The sequence below is a fragment of the Diadema setosum genome, chromosome 18, assembly GCF_964275005.1.
Source record: "Diadema setosum chromosome 18, eeDiaSeto1, whole genome shotgun sequence".
NCBI classification, from domain to species: Eukaryota; Metazoa; Echinodermata; class Echinoidea; order Diadematoida; family Diadematidae; genus Diadema; species Diadema setosum.
In genome coordinates, this window is record NC_092702.1 from 31,698,194 (window position 1) to 31,718,237 (window position 20,044).

A 20,044-nucleotide genomic window follows, 5' to 3' on the forward strand; every position below is an offset into this window, starting at 1 on the left:
AGGGTCTATTTGTGTATCTGATTGCAAAAACATCCCCCAAAAAGGGGGAAAAAATAAAGGTCAACACAGTCACAAATTCATTTGAGAAAGAAATAATGTCACCTGAGAGAGGAAAGAGTGAAAAGGGTGTACAAAATCAGTCGCCATGATTGATTACTTACTGATGTCTATCCTTTGCTCCAGAGGAAGGACAGTTGTGGTTCGGGAGACAAGCTTGATGAGTGATGATGACGCCAACAGCTGGGCATATGCAGACTTGGAAAGCATGAGGACATGAAATATTAATGTCAGTTTCTATAAAACATTCAGAGGGTTTGGCATGATGCATGATACTCACATGCTTTGACTGTATTTTACAAACATAAAATTCAAGAAAGCAATATATTACTACTTTGATTAACCAGGTTATAACTATTCAATAATGTATTGTCAACTTCGCCCTTATAAATTTGTAATAGGAAAAAAAAATTATGTAGTATTGTAAAAAAAAAAAAAAAAAAAAAAAATGATGAAGTCAGACACATTTAGACACCAGTATACACTATAAATTTCAGTTGAACATACAGCCATGTACTAAAGCCTTGAAGGCACACTGCATACACAGATAGGATGTCAAATACCCTTCTAAAATCATGTTTATTTAGTTATCCTCTTTCACATTCCTTGTGATACATTCATTTTTAATGTTATACAATACTGCAAATCCAGACACTGCATTTTCATGGTATTTCACGAAATGTGTCTTATGGGAACATCATATACAAGTCAATGGAATAATTTTCTTGGTATCGCATAGCAAGTTGCTATGCAATGTGGATATGACTGCTCAACAAATTTTCAGTTGCATAATTATTTAATTACAAAGAATTTTAGACCATTTTCTTCAAAACATGTCCATTGACTAAAATTGCAAGGTGAAGAAGCAGTAGTATGCAATAAAAAAAAATAATAATATTATTGGTAGTTAAATGTACCTCCTCTGTTTATCAGAGGTATGAAATTAGGTCATTTCCCATCCTGAGGGTAATACTTACTCTCCCTTCATCAGAGCTTTGTATATTGTAACAGGGAATAATTTTCAAACTTAAAACTTGATATAAAGCAAATCAATGATAATATTTCAAATGGTATCCTGTTGACTTCTTTGCAAGAAAACTGCTACACATAAGATTGCTGGTGTAGCAGAAGCATTGAAAAAAAAATGCAGAGCAAACTGTGATGCGATAACAGGAAAATTATTACCTGTGCAAGTGTTTGAACACAATGTATACCAGATAGATCATTTTGCCAATTTCACCACTTCTCAGTTGACTGTCTCTAGAAACTGAGAGGAGTGACAAAGATAAGCACTAGGCAGGAATAAATGAGCTTCTATCTTAAATTTCAAACCATTTTACAACTAGAAAAGCACTCTGAGAGCACAGACCTCCGCCAAGCATGCTGCTCATTTCCACCACTGATCTTGCTCTTCCATAGAGATCAGTGATTTCCACCCATATGTGCACGCTGAAAAATTGCCCGATTTCCCAATATAGAAGCCTTTGTTACGTCATAAACCATCAGCTGTGCGGCGCGCCTTGCCCTAGCAGCGCGTATGAAAACCTCAAAAAATGCGCAGCTTGAACTCCAAAGTTCATTGACCCTACCTGCCAAAATATCGGGAACGCTTCATAAAATCCATAAAAATTTCCAGATCACTACGAAAATTTAAACATCTCAACCTTTCGTGGAAGTTTCATCCAAATCCATGCACAACTTTCTGATTTATTTTGCAATGGACGAACAAACAAACAAACAAACGAACATACAAACCAACAAACCATTGCTGATGAAAACATAATCTCCTCCCTTGGCAGAGGTAACAATGTGTACACATAAGAAAAACATGAAATGCATCATTCGTAGACTGGAGTAGGAGACTATTCAACTTACATTGGCCCTCTCCAAGAGCAGCTGGCACTTGTTGAGGTCTGGGGAGTTGGTGAAGTTGACCAGAGCCTTCTCAGCCTGAGTCCGCTGCTCTGCGTTGGGGCTCTCGTACAGCTGCTTGCACAGCAGCTCAAGCTGTACAAGCTCCTGAGGGGGGACAGCAAAGAGAGGAGGAGATTAATAATATTCCACAAACTGACCTGGGTCCCATTTCATAAAACTTGTTATCAGTAACAAGTTGTGATAGTTGTTACAAGCTACTGAAATCCTTGCATCTGATTGGTTGAGAGCAAATTTGTCACAGAAATGTGGCAGTTGTCACTGAAAGTTTTATGAAATGGGGCCCTGACTGCCGACAATCCTGGAACAAACTTATTCTATCTTGGCCTTATACACTCCATGCACCCTCTGCAGCTTATGTGTGCTTTCAAAAGTGACTCATCAACTTTTGTTGCCTCAAATGCACTCGTTTTGAGAATCCCCGAGAATGATTGCTTGGCAATCTATTCTTGACTTTTTAATGACTGATCGTGAATATGAACTGCAAACTTTCTTACTCATGGCTAGTGAGACACAAACTCAGAGCTTTGATGTTAAATATGAACTTACTCTCCCTCACTCGCAGCTCTGAATATCAAGCAAATGGCCAATATGACTGGGGCAACATCAAGGGCAACACTCAAGACATAGGGAGCTTTTCACTTCGCTGGCACACAGTACCACACAGTTTCCAAGGCTTATTATGGTGTAATGCTCTGGATTGGGACCAAGTTGCTCCCCATGTGCCAATGCAATATTTAGCCTTGGTTATTCTTTGAGCAGCAATCCAACAATCCATGCTACTGCAGATGCAGATTATCTGGCAATAAAAAGAATCACATGCACTTATCTACTGCTTGGAAAAGTTATAAAATATGTGTTGATATATATTTGTCTCATGTGCATCTCTTTTTATAAATGACGAGAAACAAAAATGTTGTTGGCCTACACTGTATTCTCGGCCCAAAAAAGCTAGTTTACACTTTTTAAATGTTGCTGGTTCAGATCACCAAGCTGGGATGGTTTGACAGCAAAAATGAGAAGGGCGTTAAGTTGTCTTGAACACTATGGCCCGAATTCACGAAGGTGGTACAAATAAAACCATGGTTTAAACCATGGACAAAAACCATGGAGCGCCAAGTGTCGCACGGAATATTTCGTTACGATATTGGTCATTTCATCGACAAAATGACCGTTTTGTTAACGAAATTATCATTTCGTGGACGAAATGTTCGTTTAGTTACAAAATGTTGTCATTTCGTTACAAAATAATCATTTCATCGACGAAATGAATGATTTCGTAACGAACTATTCTATGCGACACTTGGCGCTCTATGGTTTTTGTCCATGGTTTAAACCATGGTTTCATTTGTACCACCTTCGTGAATTCTGGCCAATGGGTTTAGTGGCGACTTAACGCCCTTATCATTCTCAACCGACATCCTTCCTCATGTGACAAAAGCCAACCTCCTAAAATGGTGCAAATCAGCTTGGCACACATGTATCTATGATGTCTGCTGTTGTTTTTGTTTTCATTAAGTATGAATTTTATGAAATGCAGTCTCAAGTATCAGAGGTGAGCTTGATGAAGTACAGGGTAGTAAATTAAAAAGCAGAGACTCCAACCCCAAGCACCTTCTGATCCGAAGATTCTCCCGTCTGAAACCCCTAGCAAACGGGAGACTCTAATTTGATGTGCGCGAAGAGCACATCACAAGTGCAAAGCGCGAAGTTCCTTGCGGCCGGGGTCCAGGGCCCGCATAAGGGCCCTGGAAGCTCGGTTCTAAATGCTCTCTCGTGCTATCTAAGGCTTATTTTTTAACATACAATGATATATAAGTAAGAAATCATTTCAAGCGGGAGACACAAAGCCAGGTCGGGAGAAATTAAATCTCAAGCGGGAGAACGGGAGATTTTGAAAAAATGGGCTTTCGGCGGGAGATCTCCCGTTGAAAATGGGAGAGTTGGAGTCTCTGAAAAAGTTACATCCTACATTTTAAATGTGAGCATGCAATATACCTTGCACATTTAACTATTGGTAACATTGCTGCTCATCCATCCTTCTATCACTATGCATCAATGAATGCTTTCCAGTCCACCACTTACTCGCTTGGTGAACTCCGCTAGCAGACGAGTCTGACTAGAAAATGTCTAAACTTGTAAGAAAGACTGAGAGCATTAATATCAGTTTACACACTGCAAAGCTTTGTTCTGGTCCCGCTGTACCAGTGTAGATTCAGGGTTGGGGCTAAACACATCATCGTATAAAACTCCTAGCAAGGATTTTCAAGAGATGGAATCACAACTAAATCATTTGAAGTAGTTAGTCTATGTGCCAAACTAGAGCTACCCTATAGATAGGAAGACGATTGATTCATGTCTAATTGCATAATAACTAGTCAAAACTCTGAGAAAGATCATGTCTTTATGATGGTATTTACTTTTCGCCATCCCTACTTGTAAAAGGCGAGCGGTACATACTGGAACAAACACATGGATGAGTGAGTAAAAATTAGGCAAAGATTGATGAAATCTAACTTAGATTTACTTAACTTTGCATGCTTTCACACTACTTTGACACATGAATGAATTTAAATGAACTATATTTTCTATATCATATCACTAATCAGGTTTATTTGTCTGAAGTGATTGGAAAACCGATATTGATAGCGCCTTTCCAGTGAGGGTACATTTTCAAATACTTTTACAACAAAACTGTTCAGATTTACACTTTTGCACATGTTTCTGGACGGGATTCTTTGGTTTCATACGCTTTGTCATTTATTGAAATTTCACTTCATCTGCATAATGTGGATCTAGTATATAGATTCTATATGCAAGCAAAATATAGCCGACATTATGTCAACATTTAAAAAGAATCTTCAGATTGCTCAGAAAGATGGATGAGAAATCTACACTTCTCCTCCTCCTCTTCTTCTCCTTCTTTTTCTTCTCCTCCTCCTCCCAACGCCTCCTCTTCCTTCTTCTTCTTCTTCTTCTTCTTCTTCTCCCTGTCCAGTACAGTCCGGCATACTCGTGAAATAGGCCCCACCACTGCGTGTCCGTACTAATACTACGGCGGCTCGCCTATTTATACTCGTGAATTCAGCCCCACCGTGTGGCGTTCATCGGTAGGTAAGCACGGCGGTGGGGCTTCCTTCCACAGTATAATACTCGTGAATGCGGCCCCACCAAACAGCGTTTACGCCAAATTGATACAGCGGTGGGGCCGATTTCCACAGCATAGCATCTTTCGTCCTCTCTTTCTTCTCGGAAGGACTCCCCAATGTCCCTCGACGAATTTGACGGCCAATTTAACCATAAATACAACCCTACCTAACCCTAAACCCTAGCCCTAACCCTAGGACCTACCCTTGCTTGCTAACGCACGGGTGCACGTGCACTGCGGTGGGGCCTATTTCACAATTTTGCCGTACAGTCCATCACCTTTGACTGCTGTATCATCTATTTTTTTTTTTTTTTTTTTTTTTTTTTTTTTTTTTGGTGTGTGTGTGTTTTATTGAATTAAGTGAATTACAGCATTCACAAACAATTCGGAATGATTGAACAAACAAAACATAACAACAAACAAGAAAAAACAACAACGAAAAAAAAACAAAAAAACATAGCTCCCACCCTCACCCCAGAAAAACACTGTTTTAACATTTTTAAGCAGCAATACAAAATATATCCACTTAAGCTACTTGTTGGCAGTCATTTTGAATTCAGTCATAAATTAAACAATAACTACATGTATATTACATAGTGAAATATTTATAATTTAAACCTCCATTTCTTAAAATGAAAAGGTAATTTGTTATTCTTTTTTGCAATAGCATATTCTACATTTTTAATACTAACGACATATGTTTTGTATCCTTCAAAAGATGGATTTTTACTTTGAAATTTACAAACATAGATATTATATTTAAGTAAAAGAAACAGAAATGTGACAAATTTATCATTTTCATTTAAACCAAACATTTTTTCAAAAACTGTTGGGTTCATAACTTGATTTGTCTTCTTACTAATAAAATTTATAGTCCGATCCCATATAGGTTTAACCACAGGGCATTCCACAAACAAATGAATATAAGTTTCTGGGACAGAGCTACAAAAAACACAATCTGGAGAGTCCTTCCTCTTTATTTTATACAAAAAATCATTCAAAGCTATAGCTCTATGAAATAGTTTAAAATAAAATGAGCGTACACGTGCAATTATAGTAGATTTAAAATTATTAACATGGATTTTCTCCCAATTATTTCTATCCAAATCACTGAAGTTCCCCCAATATTTAATTTGTTTTTCTGGGACATGAATTTCTCGAATTACTTCATAAGCATATTTTGGAATTTTTTTTTGTAGAAAGAAGTTTTGTTTTAATTTTATCAAATATCATATCAGGAGTTAATCCTGATATTTGTACAGGTAAAACTAACCAACTTTCTGGGATATTCTTCATCAAAAAATTATATTTCCTCCTATCTCAAGGGCTAATTTCAAATTCCATTATCAATTCTTCAAACAACTTATTACCAGGAAGAGGAGGATTCAATAAATCAGAAATAAATACTATTCCCTTATCTAGCCAGTCCTGATAAAAATAATATTTCTTAGATTTAGAGCTAATATTCTTGTTATACCAGATAGTCTGGCAATCACCAATTGATGTAAAGGGGACATTCCATTCTGATTTAACAACATTTTCTCTAAACATATACCACGTTTGAAGCGATTCAGCTAATTGTGATGAAGATAATCTGTCAAGAACACATTGAGGAGCATGAGCATGCCATAATATATTTTTCTTAGGACAAAACTTATTCAAGAGAGAGATTTCTATAACCTTCCATAAACTCTGATAATTATCGTCCAATAACAATTTCACCCATAACATCTTTTGTGCGATAGAAAAAATATAGGGATCAATCATGCGTAAACCACCATCAGAGAAATCATTACACATAAGTTGTCTTTTGACCCTATCACTACCATTGTTCCAAATAAATTTAAACAACAGTGAATTCAATTGCTTAAAAAAACTTTTAGGAATTTTAATACACAACACTGAGAACAAATAAAGGAATTGTGGTAGCAATAAGGTCTTTATCACACAGATCTTCCCCACAAGTGATAAATTTCTAACTCGCCAACAGTTTAGTATAGTTTCAATTGATTTAAGCTTTACTTTATAATTGAGATTATACAAATGACTTATATTTAATGAAAAGTGAATACCTAGTGTTTTAAAAGTATGTTTATTCCATTTCAGTCCATATTCGATAAACGGGTGAGAAGACGAGCCCACTTTTGATCCAATCCATATAGCTTCTGATTTACCAATATTCAACTTGCAACCAGAACTCTCAGAAAAAAATTCAATAGTATCAAATAAGGATTGGAATGAAGTTTTCGAGCCATCAATAAAACAAGTGGAGTCATCAGCCAAAAGGGAAATTTTTAAGTCAACATTTTCGACAGGGATTCCTTTAATGTTAGGGTTTTGTCTAATGGCATGTGCCATACATTCAATTACTAACAAAAATAAATAAGGGGATATTGGGCATCCTTGGAAAATACCTCTTTGCATATTAATACACTCAGTTAAGTTTCCATAATTAATTACATAACTTTTCCTTTTTGCATACAAAACCTTAATCCAACTAACAAACTGATCACCAAAATTGAATTTAGTTAGAACTCGGAAAAGAAAGTTGTGAGAGACACTATCAAAAGCTTTTTGAATATCAAGGAGGAGAATGGCACCTGGAATATTATTTAGTTTAGCATATTCAATTATGTCTGTAATTAAACGAACATTATTTCCTATATTTCTTCCCTTTAAAAAGCCAGACTGATCGGAATGAATAAGAGTGTCTAAGCATTTTTTCAAACGATTTGCAATAGTTTTAGCTAAAATTGTATAATCAACAGTTAAAAGGGATATAGGTCTATAATTTTTCAAATAAGATATATCTTTATCTTTTTTAGGAATCAATGTAATCACCCCATTTCTCTGGGAGGAGGACATTACCCCATTTTGCAAAGAAAAATTAAATGAATTTAGAAGCATGTCAGATAGATCTTTCCAAAAAACAATATAAAACTCTACAGGTAAGCCATCCAGTCCAGGTGATTTATTGTGCTTCATAGAACAAATAGTATCATATAATTCTTGTTTAGAAATAGGAGCATCAAGAAAATGTTTATCATCTTCACTTAATAGTGGTGTTTCAATAGAATTTAAAAAATCTTCAATGGTTTTATTTTGATCAGTACCATTTAACCCTGTATACAAGTTTTGATAAAAAGAATGAATTTGCTGAAGAATTTGTTGTTGATTAACATATATATTTTCATGATCATCTTTAATAGTAAAGATTGTCTTCTTTTCTCCCGTTCTTTTTTCTAGATTACAGAAGTATTTTGAACTTTTTTCTCCTTCTTCAGCCCATCTGATTCTAGAGCGAATAATTAGACCCTTAGTTTCATCTTCTAAAATATCATTCAAAGCCTGAACCAAAAATTCTTTTTCAGCAATTAAACCTTCATTATCAGCATCAACACATAACTTTCCATCAATTTCTTCTATTTCCTTCAATAGTTGTTTTTTAGCAAAAACTTTTTCTTTTTTTTTTTCTTGCACAATATTCCAGGCAAGTTCCTGTTAAGGTACATTTCAACGCATCCCATAGAGTATTAGCGTTGCAGTTAGATTCTAAATGATTTTTTTTAAATTCTTCAATTTTTTGTTTGATGAGTTCAATAAAATTTGAATCATTGTGCAAATATTGACAATTTAGTTTCCAAAATGATTTACCTCCAACTGGACGGATCCCTTTAAATTTCAATATAACTGCAGAATGGTCAGACTGGATGCCTGGAATAATTTTGGATTGCAAACAGTTTGTGATGAAATTATCTGAGACAAGTATAAAATCGAGACGAGATAAAACTTTGGGCTTTTTTTTGATGCCTGGAATATTGTTTGAGATTTTCATGAAAACGTCGCCAAATATCACACAAATTATATTCTTCAATTAATGCCAATAACATATTACTTGCTTTAACATTAGAATGTCTCTCTTTTGTACCTTGATAATCTAAAGGCCCTAACACAACATAAAATCTCCTGCACAAAGAATGGATGAATATTCAAATTGGTCCACTTTACTAAAAACTTCTAGAAAAAAATCTGGATCATCATGATTGGGACCATATAAATTAATCAAAAGTACAGGTATATCATTAACACTTGCAGATAGTAGTAAATATCTACCGTTTGGGTCATTATACATTGACTTAAAAATTAAAGATACAGAATTACGAATTAAAATGGCTACTCCTCTACTTTTAGAGTTATGGCTCGAAAACCAAATTTTTTCCCCCCACTGTTGTTTCCAAGATAATTCATCCAATCTTGAAGAGTGAGTTTCTTGTAAGAAAACTATGTCTACTTCAAGAGATCTTATGTAATGAAATATTTTTCTCCTTTTAACAAAATCTTGTAAACCCCTGCAATTAAAGGTGAGTAATTTTAGATCCATAACTCTGGTTGAGAAATAGCCATTTTCATACAATCTGAATCAATATGACAAAGAGTAATACACAAAAAACTAAATGACTGCCAACAGATAATATCAACTTCACAAATTTGCTGCAGATGTAGGAAGACTACCATGATTTATACAGTACAAAAAAAAAACACAAACAAGGAAAAGTAGAAATTACGCGGTGCGTAATATATGTCCCCGCCGGAAGTAGCATTTAGTAGCAAAATGTACAATATAGGTAAAAAGATGAGGGTCAAAGGTCAAAGAAGTCAAAGGTCAAAATTCTATGTAGAAGTTTTGAAGCCCTCACCTAGTGCCATCACATAAAGCAAACGGAATCGAAATTGGGTTAGAAATGGCGAAGGAGTAGCATTTTGTAGCCAATGTACAATATAGGTAAAAAAAATCAAGGTCAAAGGTCAAAGAAGTCAAAGGTCAAAGTTCTGTGTAGAAGTTTTGAAGCCCTCACCTAGTGCCATCACTTAAAGCAAACGGAATTGAAATCGGGTTACAAATGGCGAAGGAGTAGCATTTTGAAGCAAAATGTACAATATAGGTCAAAATCAAGGTCAAAGGTCAAAGAAGTCACAGGTCGAAATTCTGTGTAGAAATTTTGAAGCCCTCACCTAGTGCCATCATATAAAGCAAACGGAATCAAAATCGGGTAAGAAATGGCGAAGGAGTAGCATTTTGAAGCAAAATGTACAATATAGGTCAAAGGTCAAGGTCAAAGGTCACAATTGAAATTCTGTGTAGAAGTTTCAAAGCTCCCATGTAGTGCTATCATATAAAGCAAACAGAATCAAAATCGGGTTAGAAATGGCGAAGGAGTAGCATTTTGAACATTTTGATCACACACGGACGCACACACGGACGGACGCACGGACGGACGCACGGACGGACGCACGGACGGACACACACACGTACGGAGCCCGTTTCATAGTCCCCTGCTCGAACTCGTTCGGCGGGGACAAAAAAAAACAATAAAGAAAGAAAAATAATAAATGTGATTTGAGAAGAGCAAACGAGATTGGAAAGCAAACAAAAAAAGAGCGCAAGTAGAGACACACACAAAAAGGAAAACAGGGCTTCAAATCAAATACAGCCCCGAGTCCGAAATGAGTGAACAAACAAGCAAAATAATGCTTGCTTGAGAAAAAGATCCAACTTAAAACACCAAAAACCAACTTCAGATTTGAACCAACAACATAACTCTGTTTAGTCGTTTTTTAAAAACTGTAAGATAAATGTAAAATATATAGAAACCTAACATCAGATATGAGTGTACTAGCTGTGTTACTAAAAGCTACATGTACTTACAAAAGTCCAATAAAATTTGTTGCTGTTATTTGTTGTTTTTTATTTGTTTTTGTCTTTTCACAACAATTTCATATCCTCTCTCCCTTTAGGTATATTCCTTTTTGAGACTTTTAAAGACAACTAGGTTTGGAGCAAATGTAAACTATGCAGAAACCTATTTAAGATTGTGAATATTAGCTGTGTTACTAAAAAATACCTGTTAAGGTCCATGTTTGTCTTTTGGTCATTTCACAATTAGTTCAAGGACCACCATATAAATAATCCTCAATATCTAAATGATTGAATTCTTTATAGTAAATCATTACAAATATCTCTTAAAAAAATCAATTAAAAAAAATCACATCACTGGGGTCAAGAATAACAGATGAGCTCAATTTAAAAGCCCACTTCTAAACATAGAAGTACTTCACCCACTTAATGCATCAAATAAATATGCATTTCTCTTACAGAATATATCTAACACAAAATATGCACTTGGTCATGCGTCACACGGCGGGTCCCCAAACATCTGGTGGTGCCACACCTCTCAGTCCTCCTCCAATTTGTTAGCTTCCAACAAGTTCCCCCTGAGCTACATCGGCTCAAATGCATAAGGCGAGCAAATTAGGAACTCCAGTGCATGCAACGCAAAGGGGCACTACCAAATGACACATGACCATGTGTGAAACACGGCTTTAACATGATTAGATCTATATCACTTTAAAGACGAATGCGATTAAATTACCGTTAACTTAAAAACATTTTAAACAATACATTTCCCTTTAATGCATGGGATTAATGAGCATAACTCTTAATATAAGGTCAAGTCCTGATAATGTGCACACAAAAAAATCTTTGTGTATCCTTTGTTCTAATCTAGTTTATCAATGTTAGATAAACACCTCAATGCAAGGAAATTCCTCAGCTTCTTGGTATTCTATATGAGACCTGGTTTAGTGTGACAGATGCTATTTTCAACCGACAATGTGAAGTTTTCCTGAAGAGTCTCTGAATGCCAACCTTGCCGGGTAAAGAAAAAAGGGTTTTTTCCCTTCCTTTTTCAGTTCTTTGAGCTTGTCCAGCTTGCCTTTCCTCTGAGCAGTTACTCGCTTGGAGAAATCCTCCGATACATAGATTTGGTGACCTTGAAAAGCGTTCTCTTTGAACTTAGAGATACATGCCTTGCGCACTAGCTCTCTTGCAACATAAGTAGAGAATGCTACATGTACGATTCTAGGAGATTTTGCACCTTTTGGATCAGACGGTACAACCGTGGGAGTACGATGGCAGCGTTCAATGATGATCGTGGGGACTTCAGGTGATGGCTTAACTCCAACAAAATCTCGGATGAGGTCTTCTACAAGCTTTTGCGTGTTTTCCCTTGGGCTCTCTGGGATCCCATGAAAGATCAAGTTTTGCCTCCTACTGCGGTTTTCTAGATCGTCTAGTTTGGACTCCAACGCTTCCTTTTCCCGTTTCAGTTTCTTTACCTCATCCACTACCTCATCGACTTGGATAGAACATGCAGTGATCGATTCTTCATTTGCTTTAACTTGCAGGCTGATCTTCTCAAATTTTTCCACCACAAGAGCCTCCATATGTTGTTCCAGACTAGTAAAACGTGATTCTAGCCTGCTGGTGAATTTACTAAACCACCGTGGTGGGAGGTCTTGTTCATCGGGCTCTTCGACTTCGGAACTGAGCGAAAGTTCACGTCTAACGCTGGGGGCGCTGCTACTACTAATGGCGGTAGCAGCACTTCTGCTTGTATTGGCCGACTGCGCGTCTGCCTCCTTCATCGGGACTGACTCGGGATGCTCGCCCGAAAGTTCGGGCACCGTACCAGGAGTATCAGCCTCATCTCGCAGAATGTCAAACCTGTTCATTTTGGTATCCGGAATCAGCTTTTCTGGCGTCTCCAATGGTCTCTTAAGACTCATGTTGTGATGAATTTTGTCTTCAGATTCAAAGTTAACAAATCAACAATTTTTTTAACCACCAGTAGTATGTCCTCCGTTGGTTTTTGGCGAAATTTTAGTGCTAAATCTCAATAGCGACTTCCATTCGGATCGGTGAAGGGCGCCCTCCCCTGTATCATCTATTCGTAATGCTCAGTAACTGTTCGTTAGATCCAGTAAACTTCTGCCCTGGCTGGGCTGCTGGGTGTGCCTATTTCACACGTACAACTTAACATTAACAAGTCTGTCGAGTGTCATTCTGGGACCTACTAAAAGTTCTGCACATCTGTTGCAAGATCCTGCGTGTCTAAAAGAAAAAAAAATGTCAAGTTGTGGCTCGAAATCCAAAAGTTGTTCACTCTTTTGGCTGAAGAGCGCTTAGCCAAAGAGCAGTGCCGCACCTGTAGTATGACTGTACTACGCACTCGTGGCCGTGGTGGGTGGTAGTATAGTGGCCGTGTGTAGTGAACACAGAGCGATGAGCAGAGCAGAGCCGAGTACAGCAGCTACGCGCTAGCGCGCAGTACCGTACACAATCCACATCACCGACATGGGACTCTACGCATAATAACAGCCAATCTTTCTCGTCATCAACACATCCTACTGCAAGAGCTGACGAACACAATAATCACATTTTCTTCCTCACGTTACTCATGAAAGATAAGAACAAACACATTTCACCCTCTCATTCACCTCTTTTTATGGATAGATCTAACAAGTTAGTTCAGGTAAAGACACAATCGGAAATCTACTATCCTACCTGTTCAGTGTTCGCCATGTTCCGCACAGTGGGATTTTCGCGCTTGATAATTTAGAGCGCCCTCTTTACTTGAACGAGCCACAGGCCACAAGCTCCGCTTCTGTCCAACGCTTCTGTCCCGTAATCTTTGATCATCGCGTCAATGGTACGGCGATCAGTGTTCGGCGGATGTGCTCATACTTTTGCTGTTTTGTGGTAATACACGTGCTCAATGAGTAATGACGCTCTATCATTCTGCCCAAAATCATTCAAGATCGAGTACATAACAAGTGTATTACCATGTTCGGCTCTATTTCATCTCGGAGAAACATTTCTCCATAATACATTATTGCAAAATGTGCAAATTGATATGAACCTAGTCCTATATAGTTTATTCAGGGATTGTGAACAATCTTATAGTATACCGTATTTCTGACATATTTATGATTGGTTGAATTAGTATCACGTGACACTCATTGTTCTCGCAGAGATCATTGCCCGCATTGTGAAGGCCCTTTTCATCCAATCTCAGTCCTAGTTTAATCCCATTCTATACTGATGGGGAAAAATACATCACTAATTCAAGACTTGTTTGATCAAAGTAATGTATCAAAATGATTTGCTCTCAGATCCACAGGTAAAAAACAAAACAAAAAGCTTTTTGGGGTGGAAAGATGGGGGTGGGTGCTTTCTTGATATCATCAACAATATGGGCAGCTAAACTAAGCATAATAATTCCTCATCTCACCATAACCAGGTTCTCCGGCTCGCTATAGATTTGACAGGTTGGGGGGGGGGGGGAGGGGGCCTAGACCCATTAGACATGGCAAAAAATCAATATTCGGGAACACGCTAGCCAGGGAGTGTGTTGGGGTCTCCCCCTCCGACATACCGGGAGCTTAAGTAGTGCATTCTTACTGAAATTTAGTGATTTCATGCATTTTAGGTGGAATACTTGGAAATTTTTCATCCCAAAAGTATGACGATTTATGTTGGTTATAAGTTACAAGAAAGAAAAAAAAAAGGAAATTCTCTATGGCATGTCTCGTAATTTCTCATTTACTATCAACATCATTAATTTTGAAAGTATAGGACCAGTATAACGCAGCGGAGGGGGGGGGGGGGGTGGAGAGAGTGTCTTTCTTCCTACACGGGGGAGCTTTTACATTTTTTTTTTAAAGAATTTATTTCAACGATCTGATGCACCCTTTTGATCATGTTTCGAAAATTTTCATTGAAAACAGACGATAAGCTGGGTAATATTTTTTGTTCATTTAGTATGTACATAGAAATTATATAAAAAAATCTTTTGTATTGTTTGCCGTTACTCAAATGTATTTCTTTCCCATTCAGATGTATATGGTGGATACGTTAAATTCTGTACTTAAAAATTGTTATGTTGGATAAAGTCAAATAAATTGTCTTTATAAGACTTTTTAAAAATAAATGAATGTTATTTAGTAATATTTTGAATAGTCTCTCCAATGATATAGAAAGAAATATAGCTATATATGTTACGTCAACGAAGTTTTTAGGTTTGATTATTGATAATAATAAACTCTCATGTAAGTCAAATATTGATGATGTTTGTGAGTCATCATTTCACACACTCCCACCCTCTTAAAGGACAAGTTCACCTTCATAGACACGTGGGTTGAGTGAATGCAGCAATATTAGTAGAACACATCAGTGAGAGTTTGAGCAAAATCGGACAATCCGTTAAAAAGCTATGAACGTTTGAAGTTTCTGCTCAGTCACGGCTGGATGAAATGACTACTATAGCTTGTGATGTCACATGAGTATGACGATACAAAGAAAGAATAAAGAAAATTCAACATATTTCCATTTTTCTCGCATAACAAAAGAAAACTCGACTTCTCTCTTTCAGAAGGCAGGGGGGATAATATTACCCTTAACATACGTCAGTAGTAAGTCGAAGAAATGTGCACTTTATTCAAAAAGTAAAGTTTTGTGAAATTCTCTTTTTATATTCCTTATATAGTTGTACGCATGTGACATCATACACTGTAGTCTTCTCTTCCAGCAGTGACTTATATGTAGATACTTAGAATATTCGTAACTTTTGAACGGATTGTCCAATTTTCCTCAAACTTTCACTGATGTGTTCTACTAATATTGCTGCATTCTCTCAATCCTCATGTACATGAAGGTGGACTTGTCCTTTAATGTTTATCATTCAGCTTTAATTTTGCCTTATCATTATAATTATGGTCTCTTTAGTTTGGGGGATCACTTATCCATGCAACTTATCTCGACAGACTATCCCGTCTCAAAAAAAAAAAAACAAAAAAAAAAACAAAAAAAAACCTTCGTATACTTGCCACGTATCTTGGAGATCTCACACCAATGTTTTGTTTTCCGAAAGCACAGTTTTAAACACAGCTGATCTTTGTTTTATCATCTTGGTCAATTTATGTACAAACTCAGCAACCACTTATTACCGCCCGTTTTCACTGGCATGTCTGCGAGAAACCGCTCCTTTCATAAATACCCATGCAACTTGTCATTCTGATAAATTTCAGTTGCCTTTAACTAAGACTTTATATTCTTTCACCGAATCTACATTTCTTGGACCTAAGTATTGGAATAATCTCTATGATAGTTTAAAAGCGTCCCTAAGTTTTTTTTTTTAAATAAATAATCCGAAGATACTGATTACCTTATTTACTAGAATCTATCTGAGTATCATCACCAAAATTGATGTATTCCTATTAACATCGTAATGTATGTAACAATCGTAAAATTGTGCTGATTCTTTAATGGTTGCAAAAGAACGGAAAATCCAACTTTATTTTTGGTTAAAATCACGCAATTATTGCTGAGCGGCTCCAATCATCCATTAACTCTCGTCTTGTTATTGTCTTCAATTTTTTTATCTTCACACCACGCATTCAGTTTCTCTCATCCCCCCTCTCTTTCCGTTCTCTCTAATTCCTGCATGACTGCAGCGGTGTTTCCATATTTGATTTGATTTGATTTGATTTGATTTGATTTGATTTGATTTGATTTGATTTGATTTGATTTGATTTGATTTGATTTGATTTGATTTGATTTGATTTGATTTGATTTGATTTGATTTATTTATTCACCGTAAATTCATGCAAAAAAAAAAAGAGTACAGTAAAAGTATGACAAGCAATATACAACATATGATCAACAGTAGATTAAGACATAGAATGCATCAAATATGGAAAAGGGAAGAAAGCAAGAGAAAAAAAAGATAAGCAACGAATATGTACGGTAGGATAGCCAATTCAGCGCAGTCTACGAAGACTTGGCTGTTCTTCCATGGGGTCCTAACATGAAATTGATATTGATATCAGGATAAAAAGATTCAAACTGTAAAAATATGTATATCACTGACAAGAGAAAAAAAAGTACATTGTATATTGACTGAGCTACAAAAAAAAAAATAAACTTATACTTTGGAGGGATTATAAAAAAAAAAATCTAAAACAAATGATTTTACTAGAAAATGAAGCAGGACTACAAGCAACTTTTAAGTTTGGAGGGAGATTGTTGTATTGCACAGCACCCCTATAATAAAAAGTTCTTTTACAATATTCTCTCCTAGGTTTTGGCAATGCTAAGTTACCTGTTGACCTAAGTGAATAATTAGAATGGCAATACTGAAATTGATCTTTTAAATACGGAGGTGCAAAGTCATTTAATGCCTTAAAAACCATGGTGTTCAAGTGGCAACAACGCCGAGCTGCTAAAGACTTCCATCCTAGACGTGCATGCAGCTCTCTGACCGACATATTATGTCTATACGGACTTATTCCTAGTATTATTCGACATGCTCTGTTTTGAAGTTTCTGTAATAACATTGCATGTTTAGCACTGGTTGTACCATATATAATATCTCCATAATCAAAAATAGGAAGAATAATTGCATTATAAACAACTTTTAGATTGGACAAATTATGTCGCAATCGGGATAACAACCGTACCAAATTACTTATTCGAGTGCACATCTTATCAATATGGAGGTTCCATTTCAGACATGGATCTAAGATCATGCCAAGATATTTCGTAGAATGTCAATTATACCTGACAAATATTTTCATTTACCAATAAATGCAGTTTATTACACTTTTTGACTTCATCTGAGAGCCGAATAACATACAAACAGTTTTATCTTGATTGAGGCTCAACTTCGATGTACACAACCAACTGAAAATGTTCTGTAGGTCAGAATTCAAAACAGACTCAATCATGATGTCTGAATGTGAGAAATAGATGACAGTATCATCAGCGTGTAAATGTATTGAACAAGAATGTACTTGTTTGACTATGCTGTCACTATTATGATGAACAAGAGCGGGCCCAAAATTGACCCTTGCGGAACACCGTAATCGATATTGGTTTCCACTGATGTTGATGAACTGAAAAGTGTACATATTCTGCGATCAGTTAAATAACTATAGAGAACCATGGCAAACAGCTCTCAGCAACACCTATAGCAGATAACCTTTTTAACAGAATGCAAGGATCAACATTCGATCAAACGCTTTGCGTAAGTCTATAAACACTGCACCTGAGTACTGACCGTGGTCTATGGCGGTCAGCCAATCATCAGTTACTTTTATTCAAGTAGAAATGGTTGAATGATTTTTCCTAAAGCCCGACTGAGCTTGGGATAAAATTTGGCATATCTTAGTTTCTTTTTATAATTCTTATGTATAACAGTTAAGATCATATGAATTGTAAACGTGTGATGGGGGGGGGGACACCCTATAAGCACTGCTTTTTAGCATTCCTCCCCATTTCCAGCATCTTTCCATGTACTTACAATTTTCTGTAAACTTACCTTTTATTACGTATTTTGATGTAATTTGTGTATTCAATTTCTGTAAAATATTTATATGTCTCTGTTGGAAATGGAAAAATGAAAGAATGAATGAATATATAAATTGCAAAGAGAAAAAAATCCTGTCAATTAAATCATGTAAGTATTGTATGATTTCTCACTTATTGACTAATAGGCCTTTGTTTGCAAATCTACTAATACACTTGGAGAGGGGGCATCTCTCCCTCTGTTACGGCACATTTTGGTAAATCGGCACATTTTGGTAAATTACCAAAATGTGCAAGTTACCAAAATGTGCCGTCACTTAACAAAATGTGCCGATAGTGCACCTATACCTGACGGGATCAACTGTTACCAAAATGTGCAGTTAAAAGTGGATTTGCCGGCACATTTTGGACAATCTGCACATTTGGGTAACTGAACTAAAAACCCATGGATATGCTTGAGATTCATAATACGGTCAAGGAGTTAAGGTGATATGGTCCTGCTGCAGCAGTAAAGACAGGCAAGACACTTATTTAGCTCACCCGAGCTGAAGGCTCGAGTAAGCTATATATTGCGATTGCTTTTCGTGCGGGTATGCTGTGTGACCTGCGTGCCAGGTGCGTGGGGCTGACAACTCAGTGAAGGAATTCCTCTGAAGGAATGGCAGAAGTACCACAAAATGTCATTCATTTGGCCGCACACGGGGGACTGCGAAATACATGCGTGCATAGGAGTTGCCTGCGAGGTGCTGCCGCTAAGGGCCTCCTACTGGCGTTCTGCGTGTACCTCTGCGAGCAATTCCCACGACTAACCGGGAAAAAGTTCTGGTCATGCTGTAAACTTAGCTGCGGGTAAATCGGACTTGCGTGCGCACCTCCGGGCAAATACAAGCGAGATAGATACGAGCTAGGTACTGTCAGGTGTGGACCACCTGCGGAGAGCTCCGGGTACCAAATTTGCTTCCCCGCAAGTCAAACTTCTCCAGATACGGTAAGACAAGGTCTTGAGCATGTTCAAAATATGTTGCGAGTGAGTTGCGGGGGTGCACGCAGAACACCAGTAGGAGACCTTACCGGCAGCAACTTGCAGACAGCTCCAACGCAGGTACTTCGCAGTACCCGTAAGTCGCTCGTAACAGAAAACGGATCGGTTTCAAAGTTCTCACGCAGGTCAAACGGAATACACGCAAGTAGAAGGTAAGTAGCACGCGTTTAGCAAACATAAGATACAAGTGCGAAACTCGTAAACATTCTTGTCTGCCCGCAGAAAATTTTCCCGCTTGCTGAAAGAAATCCCTACTCGCAACAAGCCCGCGTAGCTTGCCCGGAAAGATGTGACACGGCCTTACAGGCCTTGTCACATCTTTCCGGGCAAGCCTTACGTGCGACTTGCGAAGAACAATTTTTGTTACCCAGAGGTCCCCGCAGATGACCTGCACGTAACAGTACCTAGCACGTATCTCACCCGTAGTCGCCAGGAGGTGACGCACAAATCCTTTTTACCCGTAACCATTGTCACACCTTTCCGGGCAAGCTACGCAGGCTTGTTGCATGTGAGGATGCTCCAGCATACCGGACAATTTCTGAGGGCGGACAAGGATTTGTGCGAGTTGTGCATATGTGTCTTACTTGCTGTCTTACGTGTCTTACGTGCCAGGCGCGTGGGGGCTGACAACTCAGAAATTCATCTGAAGGAATGGCAGAAG

At 37.4% G+C, this 20,044-nt stretch overlaps 1 protein-coding gene and 1 pseudogene across 1 annotated transcript in view; both read right to left on the minus strand.

The window, feature by feature from the left end:
• Positions 1–13,559, minus strand: part of LOC140241454 (exportin-7-like) — a 47,628-nt gene extending 34,069 nt beyond the window's left edge. The window contains exons 1-3 of the mRNA XM_072321183.1: positions 13,542–13,559; positions 1,933–2,076; positions 162–255 (exon numbers count right to left, since the gene is read on the minus strand). Of these exons, the coding sequence (XP_072177284.1) occupies positions 162–255; positions 1,933–2,076; positions 13,542–13,559 (256 nt within the window). The remainder of the gene's footprint in view (positions 1–161; positions 256–1,932; positions 2,077–13,541) is intronic.
• On the minus strand, positions 5,743–7,561 carry LOC140241893 (uncharacterized; annotated as a pseudogene).
• Positions 13,560–20,044: the final 6,485 nt, after the last annotated feature.